Consider the following 25,589-nt stretch of genomic DNA (forward strand, 5'->3'; position numbering starts at 1 on the left):
GTGCAAGGATCATATAGAACAATAGACTAGTAAGTCCAGAATTAGGCCCACACATATATGATCAAATTTTTTTTTTAAGTAATTTCTATACCCAACTGGGACTTGAACTCAGGACCTCAAGATCAAGAGTCGATGCTCTACCAACGGAGCCAGCCAGGCATTCCTCATATATGATCAGTTTTTAACAAAAGGTGCCAAGATATTTAAATGGACAAAGGATAGTTTTTTTTTCAACAAATGGTGCTGTACTGACAAGATATCTGCATAGAACAACAACAACAAAATAACCTTTACTCTTACCTCACTCTAATTTTGTCCAAAATAATGAACTCAAAGTGGATCATAGACCTAAATAAAAGCTAAAATATAACTCCTAGAAGAACATATAGGAGTAAATTGTTTGTTTGTTACCTTGGGTTAAGATTTCTTATGAGGAAACAAAAAACATAAACCATGAAGAGAAAAAAATGAATGAAATAGACTTCATCATAATTTTTTAAATTATCTTCAAAAGACACTGCTAAAAAATGAAAAGAATGGAGGAAATATTCATAATACATACCCTGACAAATACGTATATGAGTTAGGACTCAGCAAAAAGCAGTGAAATTGGGAGGGAGTTGGGACTTCACTTAAGACAAGCACACTCAGGTAACAGGGAGACTGGGAGACCTGACTTGGCCACAAGGGTGTGGTTTTATGGGCCTGGCAATGCAAGATCTACCAGGAACAACAGTTGCGTTTAAATTCTGTTTTAACAGCTGGAGTACAGCAGCAAGAAGTCCAGGCAGCAGTTGGTTCAGGAGACTAGCAGGTAGGCAGCTGTTGTTCCACGCCTGCCCATAAGAGGCAGAACTCAAGAAACTGGACCCAGTCGTGAGAGGGACAGGTCATCAGGGGTCCTTACACCTTGGGGAAGGGGTTCACAACAGGGCTCCAGTTGTGAAAGAAGGCAGAGAACAGGAAAACCTTTAGAGTTGGAATTGAAGCAGAAATCAAGTCCTCTGGACAGGAACAACCAGGTAGAAGAGGGGTGAGAGGCAAGAAGGGCAAGGTCTGTGGCTTGGGCAGCAGGTACAGGAAGGTACAGATGAGCAGCCCTGGAGAGACTAGATCCATGCTTTAGTGGAAGAGAAGGAAACTCCAGGAATTAATGAGACGACATAACAGTGGTTGGGCCATCGCATTCAGGGAGCCTCTAGGTATCATTTATTTATCACAGCCATATCACAGTATGTTTTATCTCTGATTCCTGCATACCTTTGAATTAAGTAATAATCTACAAACTGAGTATCAGTTTTGAATATCTTAAAACTGCAGTTTTGGCTTAATTGAATACTATATTAAGAATGAATTTTATTAAGGGGTGGTTGGGTGCCTCAGTCGGTTGGGCGTCAGACTCTTCATTTTGGCTCAGGTCATGATCTCATGGTCTGTGGGTTCAAGCCCCCCATTGGGCTCTGCACTGACAGTACAGAGCCTGCTTGGGATTATCTTTCTCCCTCTCTTTCTGCCCCCTCCCAAATAAATAAATGTTTAAAAAAAAAAGAATGAGTTTTATTAAAAGGAAGAAAAGCAATAGGAAATGTCTGTGCCTCATATTTTTTTGTTAACCCTCATATTGGTTTACTATGAAATAACTAAAGTTTTCCAATTGAAACTATCACCAGAATTGTGAGAAAAATATGCTTATTGATTGACTATATTTTAGTATAATATGCTGATTTCATTGAAATTGGCTAATATAATATTATTCTAATTTAGCATCAGCTCTACATCTGAATACCAAATGGAGGGTTAAGTATTACTTATAATTGCCATTATAGATTTTAAATAGTGACTACAAGGGGGAGGAGAGACAGGCAGCAAAAGAGCAGGGGTAAGAGAGACAAAAAGAGAAAACTGTTTATTTTTAGGTGATATGTTGGAAGTATTGCCTGATCCTGTTTCAGAGGAGACTTTCAGTTGTGTTTTACGTGTGTGTGTGTGTGTGTGTGTGTGTGTGTGTGTGTGTGTGTGTGTTAATACAATTTTTATTGCTAAAGAATGCTTTCACAGGTGGCTTGAAAGGAAGAGGTGAAGGGATTTCTGAAGGAGGTTGAGTGGGAATTTGGGATAATTGGCTGGAGAGTAAACAGAGAGCACAGCTTTGGAGATTACTGTGAAAAATTATTCAAAAATCTGAGCAGTTTTTTAATGAAAACTGTAGATTTTCATAAAAAGTATGAATATGATACTTCTTTAACTTGTTTCATGTTAATTTAAAAATCCCACTATAAAATTATCTTTATATATGTAAGTATGTTGACTTTATATAATTTATTTCAATAATTTTGAGGTATGGAGATTAACATGCATTCAAAATGATGCCTTGAATTAAGGACAATGTCCCAATGATGTCCTGAATTGTTTCAGATTGCAACAAATCTTGATGACATCTATCACTTTATGAATGGTACATTTTTTGGTGTTCAGCAAAAAATTTTGTTGAAAGGAAAAAGCCTGTGGGAAATAACTGTGGAATCACTTAGATACCTGACAGAAAAAGGACTCCTACAAAAAGACACTACGGATAAGTCTGAAGAAGAGTTCCAACATAGTTTTCATATTACAAAACTGGGACGAGCTTCTTTTAAGGGTAAGAGTTTCCCTAACTTTCTGACGAAATGTGCTGGGAAAAAAAATAGAAATTACATCATTCTGTTTCTTTAAATTGGAATTGTAAGTTCATATTAATAACATTAAGTTTATAAACTGTCAAACTACTTTAGCTTTTAAAAGTTGAAAAATATGGGAGCCTGTCTGGCTCAGTTGGTAGAACATGCGACTCTTGATCTTGGGGTCATGAGTTCTTGCAGGTAGAGCTGACTTTTAAAAAAAGTTTTTTTAGTAAATAAAAAGTTGAATTACAAGTAATTTAGGGTACTGCAGAAGTATTTGAGGGAAAAGATGGTCATCCCCCTTTCATACCCCTCTCCCCTAGCAATCATACAAATCTGAATATCCTACCAAGAATAGCAATTTGGTGTATGTCTTTTCAGACATTTTCTGTACATTTCATTTCAAAACATAATATATACATATATACAAATTTAAGATTTTCTTAAGCTTTTGCTTTTAAATAAACAATCATTTGTATTCCAGAATTTGCTTTTTTTGCTTAATATAATATCTTGGAAATTATTCCATGGTATGACAGTGAATAGTTTTTTCTTAATGGCTACATCATAATTTACTTAATGAAAAATAATACATTTCTATTGTTTAAAAAAATCCTTAGAACTTAGAATTATGTAAAGGAAAATCCCATTCTCCTGACCCATTTCCACTCTCCCAGGGGCAACCACTGTTAATAATTTGATGTGTATCCTTCCATGTATTATCTTATATATAGATTAATATGTGTATGTGTATATATGTGTGTGTGTGTGTGTGTGTACATGTGTATAGATTATTTTATGTATCTGTTTATGCATATAATTTACATATTATTTTATATTTTATTTTTAAGAATGAAATCATAGCTGGAAGCATTTTTTGGCAATTGCTTTTCTCACTTAAAATATTAGGAGAATCTTAACATGTCAGTCCCTTTAAATATACCTCATTTTTCTTTTTCTACTGTAATCATTCATACTGTGAATTCTGTAATTTAATTAGCCATTCTCCTGTTGACGGACATTTGCACTGTTTTTTATTTTTCTCAATTATAAACAAAGCTGCAGTGTGCATTTCCATGTATGTATTTTTGGTATGTGTGGAAATGTTTCTCTGGGTTAGATTTCCAAAAACAGAGTAGTTGGTATGTACTTGTTAAATGTTGGTATATACAATCAAAATGACCTCCAAATGTGCTGAATTAGTTAAGAAGCGGTTTTGGTGGGGCAGATGGGTGAAACAGGTGAAGGGGATTAAGAGTACACTCATCATGATGAACACCGAGTAATATATAGAATTGTTGAATCACTACATTGTACCCCTGAAACTAATATAACACAGTTACTATACTGGACTCAAAAAACATTTTTTAAAGAGATTTTAAAGACGTTTTGCTACATTTAGGTAACTTCTAAATAAGACCTTTTTAAAATTTACCTTTTTCCTCTTTGGCAATGAGATATAAATGTGTGTATCTTTCTTTTAGGAACTATAGATTTGGCTTATTGTGACGTTCTCTACAGAGACTTGAAGAAAGGTCTCGAAGGACTTGTACTGGAAAGCCTTCTTCACCTAATTTACCTAACAACTCCCTATGATATGGCTTCTCAGTGTGACCCAGACTGGATGATATACTTCAGGCAGGTGAGAATACAAGGTTCTTCAATATAGACTATTTTATTTATTAATGACGATGTAATTTTTGTTAAGTGATTATTCACTTTTTTTTCTCTGCTAAAATATATATGAAATTGGGCCTTTCATGTTTCAGTTTTTAAAATAGTAATATGGCCATAGCATTTTTGGTTTATTTAACTTAAATAGTACTTTTCTGTTAAATATGAACATGTTCATTATAGAAAAAATAAAGAAACGTCCAAAAAAGAAAAGAAGATCATCCCTGGTCCCATTCCCCAAAGATAGTTATCGTTATGATTTGGTGACCACTCCATTTTATAATGCCTAGAATGTGAAGAAAATTGTGAAAGTTGTTTTTTGAGAGTTTAATTATATGACAGCTCTATCAGAGCCAAGCATGATGGGTCCAGTGATGTTAACACCTGAGAAGGAATGTCAGTTTTATCACCAATAGCAAGGTGGAACTGATCCTGCTTGTCACAAAACCAGGTGGTCGAGTATGGTTTGTTACGATTCTACTATAACAGGGCAGAGACATGAACATGTATGAGGCAGAGGCAGTATGTGGCTTTTAATTGCAGGAAATTAACTTTCTTTTTAATGTCATATTTTTAAATTGTAACTAAGTTGTGGTTTTTTGTTTGTTTGTTTGTTTGGTTTTTTTTGATGTTTACTTATTTTGAGAGAGTGAGGGCACACGCTCATGAGCAGGGGAGGGGCAGAGAGACAGGGAGAAAGAGACTCACAAGCAGGCCTCTCGCTGTCAGCACAGAGCCGGACGTGGGGCTCAATCTCCCAAACCATGAGATCCTGACCTGAGCCAAAATCAAGAGTCTGGCACTTAAGCCACTGAACCACCCATGCATCCTGTAACTAAGTTTTTTTAAGTGGTACTATACAATGCATTTACTTTCAAAAGCTTAACTCTCTTCTCTCTCTCCCCCAAACATCTCAGTATTAAACATAACCACATAGTCCATGGAAACCGTAGTCCATGGTCATAGTGCTTGTGACTCTGTCTTCAAATGTTCTACTAATATATGTTATATTTTAATAACGTTTTTTGAGCTTGAAATATGTGTTAATAAAATTTGTGTCGTTTCTTCCTATCCTTTAAAACCATGACAATGTAATATCACAGGAAGTACTGGATTTGGTTCAAATGGTGGATTTTTAAAAGTTACAGTTTGATTTTTCTCTATGTTTACTCTTTTTTAATGTAGTTTAGCCAGCTCAGTCCAGCAGAACAAAATGTAGCTGCTCTTCTTGGAGTCTCTGAAAACTTTATTGGGAAGAAAGCATCAGGTCAAGCTATAAGGAAGGTACCATAGTTTTTTTTTCTCTTCCTAAATAAGTTGATTTAACAAAATTAATGCTGTTATATCATCTCTTTTGTTGATTTGATCTTTTTGTTTCATGTTTTTTTTCTTTAAGTTAATATAATTCCCAGTTTATTTTTTAAAACATTCTCAGGACCAGAAATTTGGGCATTTTTTAAAAATAGTATTTATTTTTGGATGATGTGATGTTCTTTTTTTGTGGGTGTACCTTTGTATTTCTGAAACACTGTCATGCACATATAAGCTTCTTGTCATAGGAGAAAGTAAGCCTTATTTTTCTTAAGCTACTGATGCCTTACATTATAAAAATTGTAAAATACTTATAAAATGTTTTCATCATAGTATATAATCCTGAAATAAGTTCAGTTCAAGGGAGAAAAAGGTATTTTCTAGAAGCTTTTTTTTTTTTTTTAAATAATCTCTACGCCTAGCATGGGGCTCAAACTCAACAACCCCGAGATCAAGAATCAAACACTCTACTGACTGAGCCAGCCACGTGCCCCTCTAGAAACTTTTTTTTTTTTTATACACCCCTAGAAACTTTTTATTAGGCCTTCTGCTTGGTGTCAGGGCTTCTAAGACAGGATGGGTTTGAGGTTTTTGTTATTGTTGTTTGTTGTCCTTGAAGAACTCCCAGTCTAGTACTTGAAGTATCTTCTGTAGAAGGTTGAAGTGGATAAGTTAATACTTTTTGTGCAATATCTTATATTTTGGGGTTTTGAAGTTTAGTCAACACATATGAAGCAAGTGTCTAATACACTAACTTTAAGAGGAATGGAAATGATTCTCTGGCAAATATACCTTCAAATTCCTTAAGTTAATATCATTTTCCACCGTATAATATACTTTTTTTCATTTTTCATTTTTTCTGGTAATCCAATCTTTATTGAAATCTAATTATCTTACCTACCATTTCCCCCTATATCTTTGAATTTACATAAATATTACTAATTATATTTTGCAAAGTGAAAGTGGTGTTCACTTACATTTGAATTAACTGATGCCCTGTCTCAGGTACTGCTATATCATAAAATTATAAATATATGTTTCAGGGGATGGAGAACTATTTATCATGCTACTGGAAGCCAAAAGAAAGCTGGAGTAGCCATACTTATATCAGACAAACTAGACTTTAAATTAAAGGCTGTAACAAGAGATGAAGAAGGGCATTATATAATAATTACAGGGTCTATCCACCAGGAAGAGCTAACAATTATAAATGTCTATGCGCCGAATACCGGAGCCCCCAAATATATAAAACAATAACTCATAAACATAAGCAACCTTATTGATAAGAATGTGGTAATTGCAGGGGACTTTAACACTCCACTTACAGAGATGGATAGATCATCTAGACACATGGTCAATAAAGAAACAAGGGCCCTGAATGACACATTGGATCAGATGGACGTGACAGATATATTTAGAACTCTGCATCCCAAAGCAACAGAATATACTTTCTTCTCGAGTGCACATGGAACATTCTCCAAGATAGATCATATACTGGGTCACAAAACAGCCCTTCATAAGTATACAAGAATTAAAATCATACCATGCATACTTTCAGACCACAATGCTATGAAGCTTGAAATCAACCACAGGAAAAAGTCTGGAAAACCTCCAAAAGCATGGAGGTTAAAGAACACCCTACCAAAGAATGAGTGGGTCAACCAGGCAATTAGAGAAGAAATTAAAAAATATATGGAAACAAACGAAAATGAAAATACAACAATCCAAACACTTTGGGATGCAGCGAAGGCAGTCCTGAGAGGAAAATACATTGCAATCCAGGCCTATTCAAGAAACAAGAAAAATCCCAAATAAATATATGTTTCAGTGTTCATGTTATCCCAGTATTTTGATTGGGTCTTTTACCTCAGAAATAGCTACATTGTTTTAAATGTTTAAAATGTTAAATAAAAATATTTCTTAAAACAAACCTTTTATATCCAACTTTAAAATATAAAATGAAAACAAAATCATATTAATTTAGAACTCATTACCAAATAATAAACATTTACAAAATCCTATTAGAATAATACATCTTTTAAAACTTAAATCAGAATTTATTTTTGTTGCATTTTAATGAAACATAGTCAATAAATGTTCAGTTGATTTAAATTCTAGAGAACATATTTACTTAAAATCGACTTTATTTCTCCACATTGAAAATGACATCTCCACTTTTCTTTACACATTTCTTGTAAAAGATCTTGAAATTGGCATAAAACATCTTATCTTACCGTGTAATATAATTATATCACTTTTCTTGGCTTAGAAAATCCATTCTAAGCAAAATCTACTTTGACTCAAATTATAGTTAATAATGAAGGTGCACTAAAATTGGAAATTAAAAAGCAATCTCTCCCTACTGGCAATTCAGCTATCATGATTTTTCAGCTTAATGCTTTTTAAAAGGTGATCCACTATCAACATGCAGAATCTGTAATTCATGCAGCCTTCGATATGCCACCCTAAATTCTCATCCCAAACATTCTTTTATCATAGAGGATATCATTTTATATTTTATACTGACTTTTTCTCTCTCAAGTTCATCCTTTCTTTACTCTGATTTTAAGCATGAGCTACTCAGTTTCTAAGGTAGCTTGATATTGACTATGAAATACTTTACACATGAACTGGTCCCTAGACACCATAGGCAAAAGCAGGTACACAAATTGTCAACTATAGGAGGCGTTTTTCTCTGCCAGTGTTTTAACTTTGGAAACATTAATTATCATAACCATGTGGAAATCATAGAATCCAACATTTACTCTTAGTTTACAATGTGGGCAACTTATTAACATACCTTTTTTTTTTTTTTTTTTAACGTTTATTTATTTTTGAGACAGAGAGAGACAGAGCATGAACAGGGGAGGGGCAGAGAGAGAGGAAGACACAGAATCGGAAGCAGGCTCCAGGCTCTGAGCCGTCAGCCCAGAGCCCGACGCGGGGCTCGAACTCACGGACCGTGAGATCGTGACCTGAGCCGAAGTCGGACGCTCAACCGACCGAGCCACCCAGGCGCCCCTAACATACCTTTCTAAATAAATGCATTTGTCTAATCACATTCACACTTACATACAACCTACAAATAGCACAGTAAATGTAAAAGCCTTCCCAACTCCTTCCCTTCCTGTACTTTTTTTCCTAGGGCTACTGTAACAATTAGCACAAACTCAGTGTGTTAAAACAAGAGAAATTTATTCTCTCACAGTTCAGGAAGCCAGACATCTGAAATCAAGATGGCTCCTTCTGGAGGCACTGAGGAAGAAAACATCTTTCCTGTCTCCTAGCTTTTGGTGGTTGCTGGCAATCTGTGGCATCCCTTGGCTTGTAAACGCATCCCCCCACCCAGTGTCTCCGTTGGACAGTGCCATCTTCACATTGCCTTCTTGTCTGTGTCACTCTGTGTCCACTCCTCTTTATAAAGACACCAGTCATTGAATACAAAGCCCCAAAGGTAGTCTACCGTAAATCCAGGATGATTTCATCTCAAGATCTTTAACTAATTACATCTGCAAACATCCTATTTCCGAATAACATCACATTCACAGGTACCACAGGTTAGGACTTAAACATATCTTTGGGGGGGGGGGGGGGGAACAAACACAATCCAGCCCACTCCAGCTTCCCTGTAGAAGGAAGTTTAAATTGGAAATAATTTGGTACATTTCTTTTTTTTATACATGGAAAAATGGTAATTTGAATTACTATAAAGTACATATGTTAGAACTTAGTTTTATTTCTGTGGAATCATTCTATTCTTACTTTCCTGTAGTGTAACTTCATTCCCATTACCTTTGTCCAATTTCAATATAATGTACATTTTTAGCAGGTCCAGTACATAAATGTATTTGATTGTGTCTTTCTAGAAGGTGGACAAGGACATTGTCAACAGACTATACCTGTCTTTTGTTCTTTATGCCCTGCTCAAAGAGACCAACATTTGGAGTGTGTCTGAAAAATTTAACATGCCTCGAGGATATATACAGAGTCTTCTTACTGGAGCTGCCACGTTCTCCTCTTGTGTGCTACATTTCTGTGAGGTAATTCCATTAAACAGATGACACATGCTTTGTGCATCTTTTTGTTTTAACTGCTACCAAACTCATAAACCATTTAGTCATTATTTTCTCATTGTTGACCTATACTTGTTTTTATCTGCTTAAAAAGTACTATATATACTAGCTTATAGTAAAGATACAAAAATGACAAAATCAACTAAAATATATAGTGAACAAGTAGAAAGCACCTAGTTATCCCTACTCTTAGAACCGCTGTTAATAGTTACAAGTATTTGGGGGCGCTTGGGTGGCTCATTGGGTTGAGCATCTGACTCTTGGTTTCGGCTCAGGTCATGATCTTACAGTTTGTGGGTTCGAGCCCCATGTAGGGCTCTGCTCTAACAACGCAGAGCCTGCCTGGGATTTTCTCTCTCTTCCTCTCTCTCTGCCCCTCCCCCAATTGCTCTGTCTCTCTGTCTGTCAAAATAAATAAATAAACTTAAAAAAAGTTAAAGGGGTGCTCGGTGACTCAGTTGGTTAAGCGTCTGCTTCGGCTCAGGTCATGATCTCACAGTCTGTGAGTTTGAGCCCTGCCTCACACTGTGCTCACAACTTACAGCCTGGAGCCTGCTTTGGATTCTGTGTCTCCCTCTATCTCTGCCCCTCCCCCACTCACACTCACTCTCTGTCTCTCTCTCTCTCAAAAAATAAAAATAAACATTAAAAAAAAATTTTTTAATAGTTACAAGTATTTGAAATCAACTTTTAAAACAACATTTCTCCATTGATGTAGAATCTGTGGGAGAATCCTTCTCATGAGTGATAACCATGTAAAGTATTTCATTAGTGTGTTACCAACATCCGGCAGCTACTTTGTGACTCTGTGGGACCATGCTCTCTTGATTTCCATAGTATTTTGTCATTTTTGATTCCAGCATTTGGCAGCTGCTTTAGGTTTCTATGTCAAGTGTTTAGTTTATAAGATAATTCAAGAAGAAAGCTATTTTGGCCATATGCATTTGGGTGACTTTCCTAAAAGAAGCTTTCAGAGTGTCCTTAAATAACACAACAAAGCTTATCAGATTTTTCTTCTTGGATAATTTTTTTGATGAATTTATAATATAAGCCTTTTTTTGCTCATTTAAATTTCTTCTAATTGAGCAGTGTAATAATCCTTTCCATATTTGTTCCTATACTCAATTTTTTAAAAACATTTTCCTCCCATGAATTTTATTTATTTTTTAAAGTATATATGTTATGGTTTTTTTTTACGTTTATTATTTTGAGAGAGAAAGAGAGAGCATGAGAGTGATTGGGGGAGGGACAGAGAGGGAGGGAGAGAGAATCCCAAGCAGGCTCCACACCATGAGCACACAGCCCGATGCAGGGACTGAATTCATGAACCATGAGATTGTGATCTGAGCCAAATCAAGTGTCAGACACTTAACCGATTAAGCCAATCAGCTGCCCCATGAATTTTATTTTTAAATTTAAAATCTTCACTTTCCCCATCTTAAATCCCCATATTCTGTGTATGTATAATGGCAATTAACTCTATAATACGTACTAATGAGTAAATAATCCAAAATACTTGACTTTGGGGTGAATGATAATTATTTTAGCAAATTCACATTTCTAAATATCTCCTACTTATGCTGAGTTTTAGATATTAGCTCACATTCTCTAATCACATGCTAGCTAAGCTATAGACAAAAACTATGGGTAATAAGGAGAGGCTAGCCTTTAAAATATGTTTTCTTGAGTTTTCTATGTTTGTTGTTCTTCGTATATAAAGGCACTTCCCCTAATATTCCATCCTTAGTTTACTTAGGATTATAAGGACTTCAGCTGCATAGAAGTGTTCGAGTAAAAGAATCTATACATTGAACTTGAAAAACAACTATAATTGGATGTTTGATCCTGGAAACAATCTACCCGACAACTTGTGCTCTCATGAGTGTATTTTCAGTATTTTAAAGTGTTTTTTTTTTTCTTTTTAAAAAGTTACGTAAGTAGTATAAAATCAATAGTATTAGCTAAGGCACCTTTAGCTACAAGTAATGGGAAAGCCCAATAAAGTTTAGTGAGGAAAAAAGATTATCAAATGTAACAGGAAAGCTAGAGCAAAGGCGGTGCCAGGGTTTCTGGATCCTAGTTCTGTCCAAGGTTTTCTTCTCTTCACTGTGTCATCTTTAGTGCATGGACTGCTTTTCTAGGGACCACAAAATAGCCAGCTAATGCTGTTCCACGTATCACATGTGCTCACAATGACCCTCCAAGGTTAGAAAGTGACCTTTAAAAAAAAACTATTCTAGAAAATCTCAAACATAAAATTAGACAATGTAATAAATACCCACCCAGCTTTAACAGTTATTGACCCAGGGTTTCCATTATTTTTATTGTCTTAAATATTGCTTCTGATATTTTTGCTGCTTTAAATATTGCTGCATCTTGCATCAGAATTCTTCCACGTGTAATATTCTGTCTACAGGATAAATTCCCAGAGGTGGGAATTGTTTTCAGTCATTTGGGAAAGAAAAACTATCCATTCACTCGCTGGTGTTTTGATAAAAGTGAACAGAACTCTTCTTACTGACCTATTTTTCAGTTTTTAATCTTCTTCCTCATCCCAAAATCACTTCATCAGATTCCTCTGTCTCTGCAGTGTTTCTTTAGAATAATTTTGCCTGGAATTATTGTTCATCTCCGGCTTACCCCAAGTTTCAGAACTTACATAAGGAAACATCCTCTCTGAGCCCATTACCACACCAACCAAACTTCGAAATAACTTGCCAGATTTAAATTAATTCTGTATGTTTCTTTGTGTTCTGCAGGAACTTGAGGAGTTTTGGGTTTATAAAGCCCTTTTGGTAGAACTTACCAAGAAGTTGACTTACTGTGTAAAGGCAGAGCTCATTCCCCTCATGGAAGTGACTGGAGTTTTAGAGGTTAGTAGCTTCCCATCCCAGTTTCCCAACTGGGATGATTTCAACTAACAGGAAAATCAGATTTTACTCTTTTGTGAAGTGTTATCATGAGGTAAGTCATAATAACGGACTTATTCCTCATTTGCCATGAGAGTTGATTGTTTTTCTTTTTAAATAAATTGCTGCCATGGCCTCCCAGAAATCCACTGTTAATCTGGCAGCAGCCCTGATGAAAAATCACATTTGTGAAAATAGAGTAACAGTAGGGCTAAAACTGATACTCCCCAAGTATATGTGTGCTTCCATTCGTCCTTAGCCATCTCTCCCTTCCTCCACTCTAATGACGAATTACCTTCTGTCAGGTTAGACTAGATGCTTGTTTCAGGAAGGGGTGATTTGGTGGCAACAAGGCTGATTTCCATTTCCTAAGAGGGTGAGAAGAAAGCATCCTCAGCTGGTTTCTCAGCTCTGTGTTTTTAACCAACTCTTGGTTTCAGCTTATTCTGTTATTCAATCAGAAGCATTCTTCTGCTCGGGAACACACACGCGCGTGCGCACACACACACACCCCAGTGGTCCCCTGAGTAGATGGTGAACACATTTTAAGGCTATTGGACTAGAACATGTTGATGGGGAGTCTGAACCAGTGCCCCTCACCTGAGTGCCTTAATGGGTTTCTCATTCCTGGTTGCAACACACATCAGTTGACTTAAGCCACACAGAAAGCTATCTTGCAGTTTGGAACCACCCAAATTCATCTTTTAAAATTTCTCAGGGTTCTGTTGTGTTATCTCTTCATATTTACTTTATTACCTTCATCTGTTTCTGTCTCTTGCATGTGAAATTTTTCCCTTCAGCAAGACACTTAATTGTTTTTCCTAATCCCAAATTCTGATCCTACTGATTTTTGTAATACCTTTTAGGGTCGAGCAAAACAGTTGTACAATGCAGGTTATAAAAGTCTAACGCACTTAGCTAATGCAAATCCTGAAGTGCTAATAAGAACAATCGATCATTTATCAAGACGCCAGGCCAAGCAAATTGTTTCATCAGCAAAGGTAAGCAAACAAACCATTTTTTTAACCTTCATGATATTTTGTAGTGTTATCGCCTTATACTTTGGACATAAAAACAAAAACATCTAACTACAAGACACAAAGGCATATACTCACAATATGTGGATAAAAACTGCATCTGTTATGATACAAGGCTTCCTAAAAAGAGAAAAAGACCTCCTGAAAATTAGACAATCTCAAGAGTTCACTGAAGTACAAGGAAGGCTGGATCTCACGGAGTTCTGCCTCCTCATCTTTTTTCACAGAAATCCTTTCCTCAGCATCCCCGACATCTGGCCTTCCCACTTTGAGCACCTACATTGGCATGGAGCTTACAACCTCAAAAATTAGGCAGTTCTATTTTTGGACACTTGTAGTGTTACAAAAAGCATCTCAAGATAATGAGGCTAAATGTTGCCTGCTTACAATGTCTACCATTACATTGTAAGTACTACCCTCTAGAACTGTTCTGTTATCTTTGTTCATATGGTGGTTTTTCACATATTTGAAAACAGCTCTCTTTGCCTCCAAAGGTTTCTCTTTTCCGTTTCTTTCATCCATATTAAATAATCTTGTTTTAGGCGATTTACTATCCTACTTACCCTTTTCTAGATGTAGGCCAATTTGTCTTTTTGACCTGTCCCCATCGTTATTGGACTTTCTTATTTTGGGGGGTATATCTGTCAGGCTCTAATTATTAGGAACGGAAACCACACAGTAATTTGAAGAGGAACGTTTAAAAGAAAGAAATAGTAACTAGTAACAAAGATTACTAGTTGGTTTCTTAGGGGTAAACAGAACTTTAACAAATATGGGAAGGAATCATGAGGAGCGTGTCCACCCTCACCACCCCCTGGGGATGGGATTCAGACTTCATTGGAGAGGGTGTGGCTGTGGCTCACTGGACAGCAGATAAGTTCCTTCGTTGTGTTGCAGCCAAGGCTGGCAAGCAGGAAACTGCCCGCTGGGATGCTGACAAAACTGTCCGGAAACTCCCAAGGGTGTGCTGTTGAACTTGCTTGGAAACTAGCTTGAGTAACCATGATCTCAGGGTCATGAGTTCAAGCCCCACATCAGGCTCTGCACTGACAGTGCAGAGTCTGCTTGGGATTCTCTCTCTCCCTCCCTCTCTGTCCCTTCCCCACTGGTTCTCTCTCTCTCTCTCTCTGTGTCTGTCTCTCTCTCAAAAACTTAGTGGCTTAAAACAGCTATTTTATTTTGCTTATGTTTCCAGAATCCTAATTCTGGAAAGGTTTAACAGCATGATTCGCATGTGGAGTCTCATGCAATTACAGTCAGATTTTGACTGGGGCTGTAGTCATCTGAAGGCTTGACTGAATTGGAAATCCAAGATGGCGCATTCACTTGGCTGGCAGTTGAAAAGTGGCTGTTATCTGGGGCTTTCAACTGGAACAGCTACATATGGCCTTTCCATGAGGCTTCGTTTTGTTATAGCATGGCAGCTCAGTTTCAAGAGGAAATGTCCAGAGAGTGAACATTTCAAGAGATCAAGGCAGAAAAGGCAGGACGTCTTCTGAACTAACCTCGGAAGTTGTGGAGTGTCACTTTTGCTGTATATTGTTTGTTACTAGAAGGCCATTAAGATCAGTCCAGGTTGAAAGGAAGAGGAATTAGACCCCACCTGTACATGAGGGGAGTGCCAGATAATCTGCAGTCATCTGTAGTGTCTGCTCTCTGGTCACAGATAATTTACGTTTCTTTCACATGCAAAATATGCTCATCCCTACAAGATTTATTCCTTTATGGCATCAGACTCAGTCTCAAGGTCTAATATTCTAAATCAAGTCTAGGTGCAGGTGATGTTTCTTGAGCACAGTTTCACCGACAGATTCCTGGGGCACCTGGGTGGCTTAGTCAGTTAAGCGTCTGGCTCTTGACTTTGGCTCAGGTCATGATCTCACAGTTCGTGAATTCAAACCCTGCGTCAGGCTCTACACTGACACTGTGGAGCCTGCTTGAGATTCTCTCTCTCTCCCTCTCTCTCTGCCCCTCCCTTGCTCGTGCTCTCTCTCTCTCTCAAAATAAATAAGCTAAAAAAAAAAATTGTAAAAAAAAATGGTTCTGCTGGAAATTGGCAGGTATTTTTAACTACAAGTAATTTGAAGCTGATGGTGTTCTCTGTATTCTAGTAATGATGACCCGTGAGTTTTGGGCAGTTTACTTGGTCTTGTTGATCTGTATCGTTTTTAGAGGATCTATTGGGAGATTAGTTTTACGTGGTCACCATTACCTCACCTACTGGAAAGCTTACCTGATTGCATTTTAATCTCTTCTGTATATAATGCTATGTAATGCCACGCTTGGAGTGGGTTTGTCGTATGATTTTTTTCCTCCACGTGATTTTGCGGAACTTTTTATTATAAAACTTTTGTAACAGAAGTGATGCAAATACTACACCCCAGTATACACAAAACCCAGCTGCACAAATACCAACACTCGATTTCTGGGCTTTTGTTCTTAAAGTTGTTGTTGTTTGGGTTTTGGTTTTGGGTTGTTTTTTTTAAACAATCTCTATACCCACTTACAACCCCAGGATCAAGAGTTGCACGTTCTACTGGCTGAGCCAGCCAGGCGCCCCTACTTGTGGTTTTTAAAAGAAAGAGGGAAAATCATTACTCAGCAAATATTCATTGACGTTTACTATGCGCCACGTTTAGAACTACTTTCTTGGCTCTTTATGTTTCTTTTGAAATTAGCCATGTTAATTTTAGGAGCTTGAATAAAATTTTTCTTTGAAACACTGATAGGTTTTTAAAAGATCGCATACTAAACTCTGAGGAATAATAAAAAGCATATATAAAGGATAACATTTTCAAGAGCTAATTAAATTTTTGCAAAATTGTCTTACATTTTATAGATTAAAAGTTAATTTTTAAGTGGCTGAGTCTTCAATAAAACAAATCTTTGAGGGTCTTAAACCTCCTTTATTTTTGGTGTACCAAATGCAGTGCTCAGCTAAAATGGCTTTAACTCAATGCCTCAGCTTCATTTACTATAATCACTTGTTCTTAAGTGGCTATTTTTCAGTCTCATTATTAGTTTTAATGTCTACATCGCTGATGTATTAAGATTCAAGTATCTAATAGACGGTGGTAAAAATGTTCACAATTCTCTGGCAATGCATATTTTGGTCTCATGCCTTGATTTTTTATTGCAGATGCTGTTGCACGAAAAAGCAGAGGCTTTGCAAGAAGAAGTGGAAGAGTTGCTGAGATTGCCTTCTGATTTCCCCGGAATTACCTCTTCCACCGAGAAGGCATGAAGCCATCTGACAAGCATTTTCTAAGATGACTGACTTATTAGACATATTTTTCTTAAAGACTTTCTATAATTTAAAAATGAAAAAATACATTTTAATTATACATTAAGAACTGTGGATGATGTTTGAATATACCTCTCACCCTTCCCACTAATAATCCATCTTCTTCGATACCTGCACGTTATTTCTCTGCTCAGAAATCTAGTGTCCTCCACAAAATGAGATCCAATTGCCTCAGCGTATCTCCAGCCTGCCTTTGCTGCTAGACCTTTTATTATTCTCTTAATACCTCCTTTCATCAAACTAAACTAAATCCCAAAATTTTCCCACGATTTCCAAACTCTTCCTTTCCTAATTGCTTTAATGCTATACCCAGTGCATCTTTAATATGTACGGTATGCCCCAGCTGTCAACTAAAGATGCGCAAATACTGCCTCCTGGCTGAAATTGTCCAAGTACGTCCTGATCCCCACCCCATACATGCTTCTTTCCCTCCTGTAAGTATTCTGAGCCCTTCATTATGCGCATGTTCTTTTTCATACTGCTAGTTTGAAACCTCCTGGAGGACCAAGACCTTTTTTATCCTCTTTGGATGCCACCCGGCATTAAGCCCAGTGTCACACACCAAGTAGGAACCTGTGCAAAGAATGAGTACTACCCGAATTAACAATTCAAAGATTCTCTTTAAACACAACTTAAGTCGCTCCTCATCAGGGAAATACAAATCAAAACCACACTCAGATATCACCTCATGCCAGTCAGAGTGGCCAAAATGAACCAATCAGGAGACTATAGATGCTGGAGAGGATGTGGAGAAACGGGAACCCTCTTGCACTGTTGGTGGGAATGCAAACGGGTGCAGCCTCTCTGGAAAACAGTGTGGAGGTTCCTCGAAAAATTAAAAATAGACCCACCCTATGACCCAGCAATAGCACTGCTAGGAATTTACCCAAGGGATACAGGAGTACTGATGCATAGGGGCACTTGTACCCCAATGTTTATAGCAGCACTCTCAACAATAGCCAAATTATGGAAAGAGCCTAAATGTCCATCAACTGATGAATGGATAAAGAAATTGTGGTTTATATACACAATGGAATACTACGTGGCAATGAGAAAGAATGAAATATGGCCTTTTGTAGCAACGTGGATGGAACTGGAGAGTGTGATGCTAAGTGAAATAAGCCATACAGAGAAAGACAGATACCATATGGTTTCACTCTTACGTGGATCCTGAGAAACTTAACAGAAACCCATGGGGGAGGGGAAGGAAAAAAAAAAAGAGGTTAGAGTGGGAGAGAGCCAAAGCATAAGAGACTCTTAAAAACTGAGAACAAACTGAGGGTTGATGGGGGATGGGAGGGAGGGGAGGGTGGGTGATGGGTATTGAGGGAATCTTTTGGGATGAGCACTGGGTGTTGTATGGAAACCAATTTGACAATAAACTTCATATATTGAAATAAATAAATAAATAAATAAATAAATACAACTTAAATATCACCTGTCTCCCATCCCTTGTTAGATTTATAGCTTGAATGTACTTAGCTGGTTATCTGTAGGAAAAAAGGTAATAAGTAGCAATGATTTTTTTTCCTTCTAGCTTTTTTTTTTTTTTTTTTTTTACTGTTTATTTTTGAGAGAGAGAAAGAGCATGAGCAGGGGAGGGGCAGAGAGAGAGGGAGACACAGAATCTGGAGCGGGCTCCAGGCTCCAAGCTGTCAGCACAGAGCCCGATGCGGGGCTCGAACCCACGAACCGTGAGATCATGACCTGAGTCGAGGTTGGAGGCTTAACCGACTGAGCCACCCAGGCGCCCCTAGCAATGATTTGGAGTACCGGACCAGTTTAAAGTTTTATTCACCTGAGGCATCCATTGGAAACTTTGCAAAAAGACCCACATTCTAAGTTCTTTGTGCCTTAACATCTTCGACTATTTTAACAGTCATTTACCTAGTAATTTCTATGTGCCAAGTACGTTGTAAGTCTTTCATGTGACTAATTTAATCCCAACAACAACACTGTATGACTCATACTATTATTTCCATTTTACAGATGAGTAAACGGACACAGAGAAAACTTTCCCACAGACACTGGAAGTTTGAAGCCCTAACTCTGAGGAGTCTTACAAGCCATCTAGTCTATGGCATCTTCCCAAACTTTTTTTTCTTTTTTTTTTTTTAATGTTTATTATTTATTTCAGAGTGAGAGAGAGAGAGAGATGGAGTGTGAGTGGGGGAGAGTTAAAGAGGAAAGACACAGAATCCGAAGCAGGCTCCAGGCTCTGAGCTGTCAGCACAGAGCCTGACACGGGGCTTGCACCCGTGAGCCATGAGATCATGACCTGAGCCGAAGGTGGATGCCCAGCCGACTGAGCCACCCAGGCGCCCCTTTTTTTCTCTCTTAAATGGGCATAAAGTGTGTTATCATAATTAAGAGATCTGTGTACAGCTATGAAAATGTAGGCTACCAACAATGTAAATGTAAAAGCCTAGCTGTTACAATGCTACATGCTAAATGATTGTCTTTTTATAATATTGCCTGATCACACACAAAATTGGAAAAACTCCACAGGCAATAGACAGTCTACTCCATATAGAGTGCAGTAACAGGCATTTGATTCTGTGTAACTTTGTAAGCACTTTGAGCATTATAATAACAGCCCTCTGCCCATCCTAGAAGCTATGAAGGAATTCAACCTCATTTTGTTGAGATTTGTCAAAGCTGTTCAAAAGCTCAATGAAAATATCTAAGTGCATTTAACTGATCGGTTTCAATATACTTAGCCTGATGCTTGACATGGATGGAAAACAAAAGGTGGAATGTTCGGTCCTTGTTTCTTACACAGTTACATGAACCGTGAGCCACTGACGGTAACAGAATGAGACAGTGTACCAAAGATAAATGCTTATAGGCACTAGAGGCAGAGAAGTGGGAGGTGGAGTTTTTGAGAAAGACCTGGTGAAAGAGGCAGACCATGAGCTAGATGCTAAAAGGGCAAGGCAATTGGGAATGTCTAACACAGAGGGACAAGGGCGTTTGGCTGAAGGCAGACATGAAGGTGGTCTTCTAGCTGAGTGAAAGCTGCAAGCCACACCATCTGGATATCTGAGCTTTTAAAGCAGTAATGAGATACCAAAAAACAAAAAAACAAAGCCAGCAGTAAATGGTTTGTGCTGGGCCATCTCTACTTTCTAATCTGGTGTCTCTCCTGATCCACGAGAGGCACTCTTGAAACATCTGATAGGGGGGCGCCTGGGGGGCTCAGTTGGTTGAGCGTCCGACTTCGGCTCAGGTCGTGATTTCGTGGTCCGTGAGTTCAAGCCCCGCGTCGGGCTCTGGGCTGACAGCTAGGAGCCTGGAACCTGCTTCAGATTCTGTGTCTCCCTCTCTCTCTGACCCTCCCCCGTTCATGCTCTGTCTCTCTCTGTCTCAAAAATAAATAAACATTAAAAAAAAAAATTAAAAAAAAGAAATACCTGATAGAGGTGTGCGCATGCGGCCATGATATGGACAGAGCCATACAGAGATCAAGTTCATAACCTTAGCCTTGTTAGCACTGCTATCTAACAACCCTTGCTCCCTAGGGCAAGAACATGTGGATTTGACTGTAGCAGGATTCTCGCACAGAGAATCATGACACCAAGGCTTTTTTTTTTTTTTTTTTTCCCCAGGAAGCAACTTTTTCGTGCTGGTAGGGCTCAGTTGGGTCCACTGAAGAACTGAGCCCTGAATGCCACATGGCGTAGTATTTTATACATTTTCTATTTCTTTGTCTCTCATATATGGTAACACACAAACATGCGGCCTGATTAGGTGGTATCATGTTACAAGGTCGTGAGGGATGTTGTCATACATATATGCATATAGCCAGGTTGCCTTGAAGTTTTTTTTTCTCCCCTCAGGGAGGGGACCCTACCACCTGACCTTTGTCAAAGATAAGCTGGCCGCTAGTTGAAGTGGCAAGGATAGACTTTATTCATTAATAACCACTGCAGTGGGGAAGAGGGCCCATGTGAACTGAGCTCAACTTCTATCCATGCAGAGGTGACAGACGTATTAAAGCCAGAATGAAGGAGTAGGCAGGGGACCAAGCTGGGGTCCCAGCAGACTGAGATAACTCACTCTTGGGTGCTTATCTGGAGGAGAAGCAAACTCCTAGTATCTTTGTGACAGGAGGTAGTGGTGCAAGTTAGAGCAAGCCGCCCAGTGCCTGGGAGGGAGAGCCTGAGTTGTTTACCTGACGGTTTGCTTTTCGACAGCTCTGGGTTCCTGAGTCTGCAGTTCTGGGTGGTGGAAGGTCTGCATCTCAAAGCTGGAAAGAAAGGATTTACAACTGCAAGCTTTCTAAAGTAACTGTTTTGAGTGGGGGTGTTCCTGGGGCCTCTTTGTTACCAGGTTTGGGCTGAAACAGGAATTCCTCAGGCAGATACTTTAAAAGGGGGTGGGGTCATCCTAAGCACGCAGCTTCCAGCAATTAGAAACTATGTGTATATTCAAGTCTGTTGGCAGGGGCTTCTGGGGGGCTGGGAAATGGATGGAATCATTTGTGCTGGGAGCCTGCAGGTTCTAGAGGTCAAAGTGCAGGCCTGGTCAAAAAGAGGGCTCAGAGGAGCCTGTCTAAAGCATGGTCAAGGAGAGGATCTTTATCACTCTTTAGTTATGTTCAAATTGCACCACTTAGCCCACCTAAAAAAACTGCCGTCACTAAGGTTGGTATTTGGGTTCCTTCTATCTATATTACACAACCTTAGTTCTTCTTTTTCTCAGCGTGACCACAGGGGAGGAGGAAGAGGGTTTTGCGTAAGTAATCCCAGCTCTTCGCATAGCTTTTTAGTTATCTTTCAAGACACCTGCAGCAGGAAGAAGCCTTTAGAAATTGGAATGACCTTGAACGGTGTCCTCTCCCCCTCGCTTGGGCCTGAGCAGGTGCGGATCAGACTGACCTCAAAGGGGCTTGAACTTTTATAGGCAACAGGCTGCACTTTAGTTGTTCCAGCCAGTGCAGACATACTAAATCAAAATTAAATGTTAATGATGGTGGTGTCTGTGCCACTCTGCTGGGGAAACTAAAATGCAGAGAAACGAGGCTCTAACAGCTGTCAGTAATTGGGTCACCGCCTTCCCCTGTGCCCTGGTTCCTAGATTTACACCAGCTCCTACTATCATTAATGGCCCTGCTGCAAAAAGACTCATCTTTGCCAAGATGTTGGGCTGGAGGAACATGTGTTCCTGCAGGAGAAGCTGAAAGTCCTTGAGAGAAGCACGAAGGACACAAGCCCACATCCACACACAGGAAAGGTAAGGACGGAAGCAGAAGGAGAAGAGCGAGCTGGGCAGTGGCAGCCTCTGCTCTTGCGTTAGTGAGGGCAGGGCATGCTTTGTTATCTCTTCCTGCAGAATGAGCAGGTTCTAGCAGATACTGCCAAAACTTCTTTCTTTCGGCAGAGAGCCTTTCCCATTATTTATTCCAATGCATAACTGGGATATTTCTGATTCATAATGGCTGGTGGTTTCATTCCCAGTGGCTGGTTGGATTCCTATGTCAGATACAAGCCACTAAGCAGGCTAAGACTGAAGAATCCCGTTCCAGATTTCTGCTCCTCCCTTGTGAACTTCAGTGATCTCTGGGGAAAGAGAAGGTGGAATCCCACCTTGAAACAGGTACCCTGGCTGGTCTCTGCTAGAATTGCAGGGCAATTGTCCCATAGGTACGATGGTTTCATTCCGTATCTCTGGGAACACTTGTCACATCTACACTGTGAATTAAGAAGCTTCCAAGTGTTATTCGGGTGTTTCATGAAGACCGCTCAGTTTGGTGTTGCTTATAAACCAACGTAAGTTGGTAGTTTTCATGTATATGATTGTTGGGGACATGGTGGAGGTGTCTAAATACAAAGCTCTGCTCGCTATTTAGGCAGTACCACCAAGTTAGCAATTTAAGTAGACCCAGAAATGAACCACTGGGCTTGCTGTTTAAGGGGTGGGCATTGTTTCCTTCATAATGGAGGACTCGAGATGGGGCAAACGGTAAGGTAAGATCACAGGTGACCACAGAAAAAGAGATGGGCCAGTCGTTTGTGCGTTTGCTCTTAAAACAATTCCCTGCTTCTTGTTTCTCTGAATTTCAGGGCCCAGCGTCTGGATACTTCCTTTTCCCGGGCTCTCTTGCCCACCGGCCCTCAGTTAGGTTAAGCCTGTGGGGACCATAGGGAAAGAAAAAGTTTTCCTCGATCCTCCTAGGGTTCCTGGCTGGGGCTGAAAATTAAACCAACAGGGACAGATGAACAGGAGAAAAGCACACACATTTATTTAATATAGGTTTTATGTGATGCCCAAAGAAACAGTTAAGCCTGAGTATTTTTATGCTAGGTTTAACAAAGAGTAGGCAGTCGTGTAGAAATACGGCAGGTAAAAGACTATGGGGTAAGTACAGCAGGGGAAACTTAGTAAGGCCTATTTGTTCAGATGCTTCTCCATGTGCCTTTGTCTTTGGTGATAAGGATGTCTTCTCCTGGGGTACAGGGAGGGCAACTCTCACATGGGGATTTTATTACCTGTTTTGGGAGAAGGGAAGAAGGAAATTCACAGTGACCTTACTGCTTCTGTTTTCTCAAACCCTTCCAGCTTAAAATATTCAATATGCTACGGTGTCATATTTGGCAGGAACATGTCCTGCACCCCCTCAGGACCTGCTTGGAACCCCAGAGTTGGTATAAACCCCAGAGTTAACTTAACTTGAAGATATTTGATTCAACAGATACAGCAAGAAGCTCCCTCAGAACTTCCCTTACCTGACTAAAAGGAGAAACTTCTGAGAAATTTAACTTCCATGAATTCCTGCTAGGGGCAGATCTGCTCCCAGGAGAGAGACCAAGAGTAAACCTACCATATTTCCCCTCTCTGGGGGAATTCCATGGCGGAAAGACCACCTGCACCTATATAAACAAACATCACGACACATTTTCTTATCTATTTGTTCTCCTAAAAACCCATGTGTCTTTTTTTTTTTTTTTTAAAGAAGGCGTCATGCTCTGTGTGGAGCCCAACACAGGGCTTGAACTCATGACCCTGAGATCAAGACCTGAGCTGAGCTCAAGAGTCAGATGCTTAACCGACTGAGCAACCCAGGCACCCCTCCATTTGCCTTTCTTAAAGAACTCTATTTGGGGCACCTGGGTGGCTCAGTCAGTTAAGTGTCTGACTTCGGCTCAGGTCATGATCTCGAGTTCATGAGTTTGAGCCCCACATCAGACTCTGCGCTGACAGCTCAGAGCCTGGAGCCTGCTTCAGATTCTGTGTCTCCCTCTCTCTCTGCCCCTCCCCTGCTCATACTCTGCCTCTCTCTCTCTCAAAAATAAACATTAAAAAAAAAAAAAAAGAAACCTATCTATTCTTCCAATAGAAGCTTTTTTTTCCAGCCTTCCTTTCCCCTACTAACTTAGGTAAATAAACTCCCAAATTCTAACCTCCTCTTTGAGTTACTCCTCACAGCATTCTGGCATATAATCAGATTGCACACTCAAACTAACGCTCCCTTTTTTTCTTGTTAATCTGCCTTTCGTCAGTTAAATTCTCAGCCCCCCAGTTACTGAACCTGAGAGGGTAGAGGAAAAGATTTTCTTCTCCAATTTCTCCGATGAAAGTCACTGGGAGGCGATTGGGCGGCCTCTCTGACCATGGCTCCCCCGAGGCTCCAGCTTCTGTCAGGCATCCCTCTTCAGTCTCAGCTCCTCTGGCAGTGTGGCCAGTTCTGTCAGGAAGCAAGAATTCCTGTCCCCTTCATGGTCCTGCTAGCCAGACAAAGAATCAAACTGACATGAAACAGATTAACAGGAGAAAAATCATGTTTAGTTACAGACCTGGGGCGCATCCACATAGACATGGAAATTCCAAACACAGTCAGGCAGCATGAAGTATATATGTCATTCTGAACCAAGCTGAATGGGGTCTTCAAAGGTCTGGGTCTCCAAAGGGAAGGAATGGGGTCTTTAGGAAGACTGAAAAAAGGTAAATGTGTGGTAAACAAATGTTTGCTGGGCCACCGAGAAACAATGGACCATGGAGGGCTTCCATCAAATAGGCCTTGCTTGGCTCCTCCCTGTCTACCATGCCTAGTTCACAGTATAATGTAGTTATCTAGGGTTACAGCTCTCCACCTGGAGCAAGTCCTCAATCCGAATTCCTTTTAGGTCTCTCCTCCTCTCCGCCATCATGGCGTGTGCTGCTGACTGTTTCTTGCCATGTCTTCTCACAAGACTTTCAGGATCAAGCGATTCCTGGCCAAGAAACAAAAAAGCAGAATCGTCCCATTCCTCAGGGGATTCGGATGAAAACTGGTAATAACACCAGGTACAACTCCAAGAGGCGGCATTGGAGAAGAACGAAGCCAGGTCTGTACGGGATCGTACTACCTGATCTGTTGTATCACGGAAAAGACTTTTCTCTGTTATTATGCTTCTGCACCTGTAGGTTGGTTCAGTAATAAACACGTGAGACCTTTTGATTGAAAATAATTAAATAAATAGGGAAATAAATAAATAAATATAAATAAATACATTCTTTTTAGGCAGTTGGGGGGGGGGGGTAGGTAAAGAGCTTTTCCGAATCTGCTGGGTCTTGATTGCTTTTAACTCAAAATAATCTTTATGCCAAAGTGGCCCATCTTGGGGTGGCCTGCCCTTGGC

At 39.3% G+C, this 25,589-nt stretch overlaps 1 protein-coding gene and 1 pseudogene across 10 annotated transcripts in view; both read left to right on the plus strand.

Annotated features, from left to right (window-relative positions):
- The window catches only part of HELQ (helicase, POLQ like), a 42,180-nt gene extending 25,106 nt beyond the window's left edge, over positions 1–17,074 (plus strand). For 4 of the 10 annotated variants that reach the window (XM_019465521.2, XM_019465569.2, XM_019465534.2 and 1 more), the window contains 7 exons: positions 2,416–2,638; positions 4,145–4,302; positions 5,520–5,618; positions 9,512–9,685; positions 12,478–12,591; positions 13,494–13,628; positions 16,804–17,074. In XM_019465521.2, coding sequence (XP_019321066.2) covers positions 2,416–2,638; positions 4,145–4,302; positions 5,520–5,618; positions 9,512–9,685; positions 12,478–12,591; positions 13,494–13,628; positions 16,804–16,908 — 1,008 coding nt within the window. In that variant the 3' untranslated portion in view covers positions 16,909–17,074. The other 6 variants (XM_053901423.1, XR_008421739.1, XR_008421740.1 and 3 more) reach the window with 6 other exon arrangements.
- An 8,005-nt stretch (positions 17,075–25,079) lies between these two features.
- On the plus strand, positions 25,080–25,387 carry LOC109274961 (60S ribosomal protein L39-like; annotated as a pseudogene).
- The last annotated feature ends 202 nt before the right edge of the window (positions 25,388–25,589 follow it).

Source organism: Panthera pardus, unplaced genomic scaffold (genome assembly GCF_024362965.1).
Source record: "Panthera pardus isolate Hobbes unplaced genomic scaffold, ASM2436296v1 HiC_scaffold_13, whole genome shotgun sequence".
NCBI classification, from domain to species: domain Eukaryota; kingdom Metazoa; phylum Chordata; class Mammalia; order Carnivora; family Felidae; genus Panthera; species Panthera pardus.